General features: G+C 48.9%; 1 protein-coding gene across 1 annotated transcript; it reads left to right on the plus strand.

Annotated features, from left to right (window-relative positions):
- Positions 1–2,886: 2,886 nt before the first annotated feature.
- TMEM101 (transmembrane protein 101) lies at positions 2,887–10,498 on the plus strand. Its single transcript, XM_035103180.2, has 4 exons — positions 2,887–3,042; positions 4,986–5,166; positions 7,237–7,383; positions 7,503–10,498. The coding sequence occupies exons 1-4, from the start codon at positions 2,891–2,893 to the stop codon at positions 7,809–7,811; spliced, it is 789 nt and encodes a 262-aa protein (XP_034959071.1). The 5' UTR covers positions 2,887–2,890; the 3' UTR covers positions 7,812–10,498.
- The last annotated feature ends 692 nt before the right edge of the window (positions 10,499–11,190 follow it).

Raw genomic sequence — 11,190 nt, forward strand, 5'->3', positions numbered from 1 at the left:
GCTGGGACCGAGCAACGGGAGCTCACCCCGTTGCAGGGATTCGAACCGCCAACCTTCTGATCAGCAAGCCCTAGACTCTGTGGTTTAACCCACAGCGCCACCTGTGTCCCCTTAATCCATGAAAGCTTGTGCAATAATATATTTGCTAGCTTTTAAAGTGCTACTGGACTTAGGGCTGCAGGCAAGACTCCTCCGCTGCTCAACATTTCCCTGCTCACCTTGATGCATCCTAGGGGTCTCCTCCTCCATAGAGGGCAGGGGTGTCCTAAAAAGAAATTGTTGCTGAGGCTTTCATAGAATTGTAGAGTGGGAAAAGACCCTGAGGATAAACCCTTGCTGTTCTCAGCACCATGCTCCAACCAACTGAGGTACACAGCCCCCCGTTTCCTTTTCTTTTAGGGAGAATTTTGGCAAAACAAAACGCAAGTCCCCTTGCACGGAAATCATAGCAAAGGCCCATCTAGTCCAGTGGCCAACGAGATGTCTCCATAAAAGCCCACAGCCCCCTCCTGCTGCTTGTCTTCTTGCTGGAGGAATTCAGTGGTAGACTGCCTCTGAACCTGGGGGCTCTATACAGCTGTTGATAGTGGCCATAGATACCCTCCTCCTCCTCGTCTCCATGAATTTGCACTATCCCCTTTCTGCCCCTCTAAGCGACTCGTCCTCGTCACATCTTGTGTGTGTGAGATCCATAAATTAATTCCATGTCCCCACAGCCTGTCCTTAATCTTCCCCATCAATGATATTGGATGACCCAAAGTTCCCGTATTAGATGAAAGCAGAGAGCAGTTTATGCCTTCCAGCACCTGTGTTTGGGGGATCTCAGGGTATAATCTGAATGTATATGTAGGGTTGCCTAAATGGTTGAGTTTTTTTGGGGGGGAACCTCCCCACAAAATAGTGATTTTGGGGCTGTTTCTGCTGCTTTTTCCATTCCGTTGCCATACATCCAAGTTTTCCCTGACATTTTGCTGAATCGGCAAAGTACCCCCCTCCCCGGACGTCATTTTTACACCCAAAAAAACAGGACATGTCAGGAATTTTGCTGACGTACGGCAAGCCTGTGTATATGAGGCCACCACTTTGCTGAAGGTAAGCAAGTTTATTGGCCATTCAATCTGAATTGCTCACACTAAACTTACACAGAGTTAGACTATGTCTGGTCTTTATTGAGCATTCCTTTTTATTTGTGGATAAGTTACACAACGATGAGCATTCCTCCTGATCCGGGGTGTTTATTTGTCTTTTGGTTAGTCAGTTGTTCATCCCACACGTTTCAACGCATTTCCCCATCCGTTTTCAAACCACAAAAGTCTGATAATAATAATAATAATAATAATAATAATAATAATAATAATAATAATAATAAGTGGCTTTGTTGCTTTAGGGTGACAGAGCCCTTGAAACCATTTGAAATGCACCAACTTAAAATTTCTGGTATGTGCTAAAATTCCACCTGTCCCCCCAAAAACAAGCAAGCAAAACCCACAGAGTTTTTAGACCACCTGGGTCTGGTTAGTGCTTAGATGAATGACCCTGGAAACCACATCTATGGTGCTTTGGGTTCCATGATGGAAGAAAGATCAACATCCTATACCCTTTTAAAATGTGGCTCTTTTGGGGGGGGGGCGGGCGGGCGGGGCGGTGTATTATTGGTGTATTGTTTTCATTTTTATTTTATGTATTGTGATCTTGATCTTTTTTGTGAAGTGCACTGAGACCTCCGGGTATAGGCAGTATATAAATTCAACAAATAAATAAATAAAACAAACAAAGATGGGATTTAAATGTAAGGGAATGAAAGGGGTGGGGGGGGGGGGATAAATGCACAAATAACTTTACAGCTGTACGACTGGTGCAAATTCAGCTGGTGTGCAATTGACCGGCTGCGTGTGGATGCTTCACCTGATGAATTTCTGCCAGTCCTGGGTTTTGGAATAAACAGGCGGCAACCTGAAACCCTTTTTTGGGGGGGGGGAGGGAAGGCTTTTGTTGCTTCCAGCTGTGACAAGAAGCCTGGCTGGATTTACGTATAAGCTTGTTGTTTACCGTAGTCGTTAAGTTGTGTCCGACTCTTCATGACCCCGTGGACCAGAGCACGCAAGGCACTCCTGTCTTCCACTGCCTCCCGCAGTTTGGTAAGACTCATGTCGGTAGCTTCGAGAAAACTGCCTAACCACGTATAAGCTGAACAAGCTATAACTTAGGGCTCCACTCTCCAAAACATAAGGAAAAAACATAAGGAAAACATAAGGAAAAAAACCAAATTATAAAAACCTACCTACAGCAACAGTGTTTTGTGTTGTGTAGGCTCCTATGATGTAAGTCATGGGCCCCACCTGCTAGCCTGCTCCCTAAAATATCACTGGTTTGCTCATTTCTATATATAGGATGCCTACATTCTGCATGTGCAAATGGCTAGAGCAGGCACCCCCAAACTTCGGCCCTCCAGATGTTTTGGACTACAATTCCCATCATCCCTGACAACTGGTCCTGTTAGCTAGGGATCATGGGAGTTGTAGGCCAAAACATCTGGAGGGCCGCAGTTTGGGGATGCCTGGGCTAAAGATACCTATTAGGTCCATAAATTACCATATAGCATATATTCAAGACAAAAAACTGCGACAATTTGTTGTTGACAAAGGACAGCTGGACATATAAAGGGCCCCATCACCTTTAGTAGTTTAGGGCCTCATCAAACCTCAATCCGGCCCTGGCTGCAGCGCTGCTCTGGGGCGAGGAGGAAAAGCCAGGAACCTTCCGTCCCGAGTGTCAGTTCCAGGCCGGGGAGCTTTGGACAACGGGCCTCGGCGGGAGCGAAGCCTCGCCGGACCGCGGCGTCGGGCAGGGAAGCCCGCCCGCGTTGCCCGTACTTCCGCCCTGCAGCAAGATGGCGGCAGGCAGCGGGGGTTCCGGGCACCGTCGGCGGCGCGGGGCGCTGCGGCTGCTGATGCGGGTGGGCTCGGTGCTGCTCACGCGCTTCCCGTTCTGGCACTGCCTCAGCGGCCTCCTCCTCAACGCCGAGCGCGCCGACGCCCGCCGGTGAGCCCGCGCTGCCGGGGAAGCGGTGGGGTGGGGTGGGGGTGCGCGGTGGCGTCGTCGTCGTCGAGGGCGCTTCTGAGCATGTGCAGAGGGCCTTCTGCGCCTTGACTCCCCGGCGGGTTGCGGGGTCGGGGAAGGAATCCAGTATTTGCTTTGAGGAGGTCGTGAGCCAAGGGGGCTTATGGGATGGGGAAAGGAGAAGGGTGGGGAGCCCTCCAGGGTCTTCACAGAGAGGGGTGCGGTGGGGGAAGAACCATAGAATTGTAAAGTTGGAATTATTATTATTATTATTATTATTCTGTGAACCACCCTGAGACCTCCCAGTATAGGGCGGCATACAAATTCAATAAGTATTGTTATTATTATTTTATGAATCATCCTTATTCTGTGAACCGCCCTGAGACCCCCTGGTATAGAGCGCTATATAAATTCAATAAATAATTATGATTATTACGTGAGCCACCCTTATTCTGTGAACCGCCCTGAGACCTCCCGGTATAGGGCGGTATATAAATTCAATAAGTATTATTATTATTACGTGAACCACCCTTATTCTGTGAACCTTCCTGAGACCCCCCGGTATATTGTGGTATATAAATTCAATAAATATTAGTATTTTTGTGAACCACCCTTATTCTGTGAGACCCTGGTATAGGGAGGTATATAAATTCAGTAAATATTATTATTAGTAGTAATATTAGTACCCTGCCCATCTGAGCGGCTTCCAGCATAATGTTACAGAACTGTGTGTGTGTCCTCCTAAACACCAAAATTAACAAATGCCAGAGTTTGGGGCTATTTGTGATAGGAAAGGAGAATATAAGCTGCAAAGGAATTCCTGGGTAGCCTGACCAAGCCAGGGCCGTTAAGAGAGCCATTGTGGGTCATTACGATAACGTAATAACATAATAAACCATTAAAGATTAAGAAGCTTCTGTATGCAGGGCTAAAGGTTATATGGTTACTCCCAAGGGTCCTCTCATCTAACTAACCCCTTTGCAATGCAGGGATCTCCATTGAAGCATCTATTCTGCCTTGGTCAGACCACACCTGGAATACTTGTGCCCAGTTCTGGGTATTGACAAGATGATACAGGGTCTGGAAAGCAAGACTCATGAGGAACGGTTGAGGGTGCTGGGTATGTCCTGGCTGGAAAAAAAGAGACTGAGATGAGATTTGATAGCCACCTTCAAATATCTAAAGGGCTGTCACATGGAGAACAGAGCAAGCTTGTTTTCTCCTGCTCTGGAAGCTAGGACCGGATGCTTCGGAGATTGCAGGTTGCCTGGAGATTAGTCATAGTTGCCACAGGTGACCATGCCAGTGGATGTTTAGAAGCCTGCAGGATGGATAACTGAACATAACTTCCCAAGTGTATTGGAAAATGCATGCGTCTCTTGTCACGCCTGCAGTTTGCCACTGAATTAAACCGGCATGCAGGAAAAGAGATGGGAAGAGAGATGGTGGGAAAATTCTGGGAAAAGGGAGTAAAAGAACATGGATGTTTATACGGCTCGCTATATTTGGGGTAGCAATATGGAGCTGCTGCTAGTATACTGACTTATTAAAAAACCACTCACACACACACACAAACACAAAAAAAACCAAGTCCAGACTTTCAAAATATCATGGCAATGAGTTCCATAGCCCCTCTAACAGTCTGTGCTCTCTGTGGCTTGAAATTGAATTTCCTGTGGTTTCAAAATGTTGCATTTAGCAACGCTAATTAAATCTACATAACTTTGCAGCAGTTCGTACATCACGAAAAAAACTTTCCAAAACTGGGTCTGTTTCAGGGTGGAATGATTCCTCCTTGGGGATTTATTTCTTTTTTTTAAAAAAAACCATAGCCCTATTTTTCTCTTTCCGTTCTCTTTGTGCTGTATTTGTTTCTTCTGGGTGCCTTTGATGACTAATGTTCTACATTTTATTTCCTTGCCCAGAAAACCAGACATCCCTGTTCCATTTCTCTACTTCGACATGGGCATGGCAGTGCTGTGTGCCAGCTTCATGTCCTTTGGGGTGAAACGCAGGTGGTTTGCCTTGGGGGCTGCCCTTCAGTTGGCTATCAGCACATATGCGGCGTACATTGGAGGCTATGCACACTATGGAGACTGGCTGAAGGTGAGAGAGAGTCTTTGGCTCACTGGCTTCTCAAAAGCTGCAGTTGGACTGTACCAGATTGCAGCTGAGTAGAAGAGCGCTTGCTCTGTGTACAAAACGTCCCCAGATTCAGTCCCCAGCCTGGGAACCACCAAGGGAAGAAGGCTCAGAGCCTGGGGTATAGTGGTGGGACAATGAAGAGGGGGAAGACTGGGAGGAGGAGGTGTCAGAAGCTGAAGAGGTAACAGGGCTTAGTGAGCGGGGAGAATCTGTGGCAGAGAGAAGTCCAGAATCAGAGGCAGAAGCTGAAACAGAAGAGTGGGATGAGGGAGGCCAAGAGGCAGAGATGAGTCAGGCTAGTGAAGAGTCACAAGCATCTCCCCATCTTGCTGTGACAAGCTCCCCTTCTCTCTGGTCTCCTAGAACCAGAAGAGGCATGAAGGGGGAGGAGCAAAGGCAGGCATGCAGGCGCAGTCTCCGATTTCTTAGAGCACCGTCTCCAATAGCTTATGATGCAGGGATCTGAACCCTGTTGTTTGCCCTGAGCGTCAAGTGGTCAGAGGCATACAGCCAAACCTCGGTTGTCGAACGTAATCCGTTTTGGAAGATCATTCGACTTCCGAAACGTTCGACAACTAAGGCCCCTGCTTCTGATTGGTTGCAAGAGCTTCATGCACTCAAGCGGAAGCCGCGTTGGATGTTCGGGTTCCGAAAAACATTTGAAAACCGGAGCATTTACTTCTGGGTTTTCGGCGTTCGGGAGCCGAAATGTTTGAAAATGGAGCTGTTCGAGAACCAAGCTTTGACTGTACTTTGTCTGTATATGGACCTGCCCTGCATGAGTGTATAACCCTTCATATGCTATTGAAGCTATCCTGCATGAATCCCATATATTATTTATGCATTTATATCAACTGCCCACTTTTAAAAATCCACAACTCTTAAATGATTGGAGCAAAAGTGATCCCCGCTGCTTGCTTTCTACACTCATTTTGCTCTTTGGTCACCTCCCTTTCCAGCCTCAACACCCCCCCCCCAAAAAAAACCCTTAAAGCTTTCTTTGCAGTAAAGGACAGTGGTGAGATTGGATGTGTCCAGAGGGCTGTTCTTTGTTTCCTGAAGGACATCAGAGCAATAGGTGAATAGATAGTTTCTCTGTTGACTGGATTTAGCATGCAGGCTGATAGTTGCCTCTTGATGTAAGGCTTGGCACTGAGCTTTCCTCTGAACAGATCTTGAGGTTTGCCTGAGCCTGAGGACCTGCCAGAGGTGAGCAATGTGAGATGCTTTAGTTTGTGCCCATAAGTGCTGAGGGATAAAGAATGGTTGTCTTCTAAAGTGCTTTTAGAGTAAGTACAAAATTAATTTTTTATGCTGGCATTACTCTACAAGTCTACAGGGTATCTGCTCTGAGCCGGTGTGGCTTAGGTGTGGTTGTGAATCTAAGTAAGATAGCAAATTGGACAATTACACCTTTAATTTTCACCCTGTTTCTGCTTTCTATCTAGCCCTTCCGGTATCAGACCCTGACCCATTTCAGAAGTACAGATCTTGGCTTAATACACCAGCATATTCACAAACTTTGTGCCTGCCTGCTTTGTCCTCACACCAGACCTTTCCCTTCAAGATCAACCCAGGACGTCTTCCATTAACCCACATTTCCCGTTAAAGCCATTGTTTAAGATCATGGCTCATTCTGAACCCGGCAAACCATAGTTTTGTGCTTTGTGGATGTATCAAAAGACTATATGTCATGGAAGACTTCCTGGATTAGTCTCAGCGGTGCTGGGGGCAGCGTAAGGCTGGAATGCACATATGCAAGGATCCTGCATGTTTATTAAGCTGGGATTTGTAGGTCTGAACAAGGCATTTAACTGTAATCTTCCAAAAATGGTCTGTGCTAGACCAGAGTAGAAGAATGCTCTCTCCTTGCAAAAATAGCAGTGTGCCTGCTTGGGAATTTGGGTGCACAGGAGGCAAATGTTTGCAGCTCATATGATACAGTAAACCAGCGTATCTCTGGTTATTGTGGATGATTCAAGGTGTTTGGTTTGCCTTCCGTTAACTTGCCTGCCTTGTCTTTTGGCATAGGTGAGGATGTATTCACGAACGATAGCCATCATCGGTGGTCTCTTGGTCTTGGCTAGTGGGGCCGGTGAGATCTACCGGCAGAAACCGCGAAACAGGTCCCTGCAGTCCACGGGGCAGGTTTTCATCGGCATCTACCTCATCTGTGTGGTATGTATGCTGTCAAATCCCAAAACGGTCAAATCCCAAATGTTTTGAACGCCACATGTTGCTGGACTACAACTCCCATCACCCTCACTTTATTTGCTTGTCTCCCTTTCCTCTTCCAGGCCTACTCTCTCCAGCACAGCAAGGAAGACCGCCTGGCCTATCTCAGTGGCGTCCCAGGTGGAGAAATTGCCTTACAGCTCCTCTTTGTCCTCTACGGGGTGCTGGCCCTGTCCTTCCTGTCTGGCTACTACATCACCGCAGCCGCTCAGATCCTGTCGGTCATCCTCCCTCTGGTCATTCTCTTCATCGACGGCAACTTGGGTTACTGGCACGATTCCCGCCGAGTCGAATTCTGGAATCAAATGAAGCTGGTTGGGCAGAACGTTGGGATCTTCGGGGCCGCCATAATTTTGGCCACGGATGGCTGACAGTAGACTCTGTGAGACACTGAAGCGTGGTGCTGTGATCTGGGAGTGGGGTGCATTTTTGCAGAGGATGGAGACATTCCCTCTTTTTATTATTATTTTTTTTTTATCATTTTACTGCATCTTTTAAAAAAAAAACACCGTTCCTTGCTATTGGCAGCTAAACGAACAAGCGGGTGGTTGTTTTCGAAATCCAGAGCCATTCCTACATTATTACTTTCATTTCCAAGGACACTTTAGCAGCTCCCCCTCCCTCCACATGTTGTAGTAATTGCGAGAGTCTCTTAAGTGGGCTCAGGTCTGCTTTTGGGTTGTCATCTCATTTCAGCGGGGAAGGGGTGAATCTTTGCTTCCATGCTGGTCACTGGGTTAAATATAACTTTGCAAAGGTCACTGTGACCTTGGGCGTGCTGGTTCTTGGATCCCAACCCTAGGGTTTGGATAGCCAAAGATACACAGATCATTCGGCTCATCTTTGCTCCGTGTGCAGATGGCGGAGGCTGTTGTAGAACATGCATTTCTTTCTATCAAGCAGATCAGGGCTTTTGAAAGGTTCTCAGAAGTTCGTGCGAACCACAGGCTCCCGCTTCGATGGGCTGGCTTCCTCTTTGCCTGTGCCGAAGCTTTTGCAAAGCTCCCTGGGCAGGTGGCAAAGTGCCACCTACAACCAGTTGGGCAAAAAACTGTTCTATTTGGAACGTAGCAACTCGGGGGAAATGTCTCCCTGCCGCCATTCTTGCGTGGTACAGAGTGGATACAGAATTCGTGCACACAGGACGTAGCTGATTAAATGGGATGGCAAACTGCTGGCGTCATCCTTGCATGATGGGAAAAGAAAAGCTAATCCAGCACTTAACTCGGGAGTCTTGGAGGCTGCTTTCAAAATGCTTGGTGGATGGGATTGGGTTGGTGGGGAAGAGCAGCCTGAAGCTCATTGCCCCCTCACCCCTAGAAGGGGCAAGCTCAGACCTGACAATATTGGACTAGGTGAGCTGCCTAATGACCCAAGGCAGCTTTCAAGAGCTCAGAAACTCCTGCTACTTCCACACACACACCCCAGCATTGAGCAGGTTTTGTTTTGGAATAATTTATGCCAGGGCTGGGGGTGCTGAGACCCTCCAGATTTTGCTGGACTACAACACCCATCATCCTTGACCGTTGGACACGCTTGCCAGGGCCAATGGCAGTTGGGTTTCATCTGGAGGGCCACTCCAGCATAACTTGGGAAAGGCAGAGAACGGTTCTCTCATGATGGAGGAGTGGGGTACCTTAATTCCCCAGCTGGTTATGTACAAACACAAGCTCTTTCTATATCTGCAAGATCATGCTTGGCACATTTTATTTATTACTTCCGAGCTCAAAGGCGACACTGAGAACTGAATCTTTGCTCCGTAGTATTGGCGTCTCTCCAGATTCCCAAGTTTGTTTTCTCTTTCGAAAAGAATGAGGGGGTGGGGAAGGGGATTCTCAGCATGTTCATAGATCTTTAAAATCTAGCATGTCCAGCTAAAATGACACATGCACTGAAACACGTTGAATTGCGCTGCTAGAGGGACAGGAAGCTGCTTTTGGGGCATGGAGGCGACCTACCACCAAGAACACACATTTAATCTCCCCTGTACCGGACCAGGTTTCTCCTTGTTGACCCCAGTGCGTGAGCTTTCTGCTGTTTAAACTGCATACATGCCGCCTTCCGTTTGTACAATGGGGATTGCACTTTAGGGAAGAGTGTGCATGAAGGGGAAACAAGAAAACCCTTGTCAGGGTTGAACATCCCCTTGGAATTTGGTGTGTATGTTGAGGAGGATGTTTGTGTTTGGCTGAGGCTAGCCAGGGGCTTAAAATGCTGGCCAGGAATCACTCCTGGAGAAGCACTCCGGTGGAGGCACTTTGGAGCTGATTGAGCTCTGTGTTCTAGGCCAGGCATCGCCAAACTTCGGCCCTCCAGATGTTTCGGACTACAGTTCCCATCATCCCTGACCACTGGTCCTGTTAGCTAGGGATCGTGGGAGTTGTAGCCCAAAACATCTGGAGGGCCGCAGTTTGGGGATGCCTGTTCTAGGCTTAAAGGCCATTGAAACACGGTTGACCATACACTGCATCCCCCCTTTCCCTTATCATCAGATATCGCTGATGGCTGCATCTTCCTTTTGGCTTTTTCTAAACCTCGCTGTGTTTTTGGAGGATTAAGAAGAAAATAAAACACTTTTTCCAGTCTCCCATTTTTTTTATCTTTCTGCGCCTGTCCTTTCCGCTGCTTCCAAACACCCGTTGGTCTTTGAACTTCCAAACAACCCAAGTTTTAGCAGGGCGGCGTGGACCAGGGAGGTTTCGGTTATGTGATCCTTGACGCCCAAGGCAGTAACTGGCAGCTCTACGAAGCTCAGCATTTGTGCGTCGTCGTGTCATGCCAGCATCTTAGGCGTTTAGGAAGCTGCCTTATATAAAGTCCGATCATTGGTTGCTCTAGCTCGGCATCACCTGCACTGACTGGCAGCAGCTTGCCAGGTTTCTGGCAGGGCATCTTCTCCAACAGCCTAAAGGTGTATAATGAAGGCGCCAGGTGAACTTCCCTGGGGAAAGCGATAAAACAAACATTAAAAACCTCCCTAAACAGTTCCCTAAGGAACGGACAGAAAGAATTCCATGATATTTATTATCTGTATACCGCCCTTCATCGAAAGGTCCCAGGGCATCCTATATAATAATGTCCATGTTGTCCCTGCGTCCAGTTGTCCCGTGTGTCCCTGGGGTACTGCGCATGTCCCCCAGAGACACAGGGATTGGACGGAGGGACAACCAGGGACACAGGGATTGGACCCGCGCTCTCGGGACACAGGGAACAGCCAACTGCCGCTCCGCCAACCGCCGCTCCGAAGCCCAGTCTCATGCTGGAGGTGCGCGGTGAGGCGGCGGGGGAGAGAAGCGCTCCCCCCCCCCCGGCAGCCTTGCCGCACACCTCCGGCATGGGACGGCGCTTCCTCGGGGAACCCGAGGAAGCCGAAGCGGCAGCGGGCGCGGAGGGAAGCCCGCTTTGGCTTGGCGGCGGCGGGAAGAAGGGGAGGAATTCCTCCCCTTTTTCCCGCCGCCGCCAAGCCAGTCCTGGAGCCAAATTGCGGCGCGGCGGGGTTTTTCGCCGTTTGCCTCCCCCTCGGGGGAAGGCAAACGGCGAAAAGCCCCCGCTGCGGACTGGCTTGGCGGTGGCGGGAAGACCCGCCACCGCCAAGCCAGTCCCGGAGCCGAATTGCGGCGCGGCGGGGTTTTTCGCCGTTTGCCTCCCCCAGGGGAAGGCAAACGGCGAAAAGCCCCCGCTGCGGACTGGCTTGGCGGTGGCGGGAACATCCCGCCACCGCCAAGCCAGTCCCGGAGCCAAATTGCGGCG

This window comes from Zootoca vivipara, chromosome 13, assembly GCF_963506605.1.
Source record: "Zootoca vivipara chromosome 13, rZooViv1.1, whole genome shotgun sequence".
NCBI lineage: Eukaryota > Metazoa > Chordata > Lepidosauria > Squamata > Lacertidae > Zootoca > Zootoca vivipara.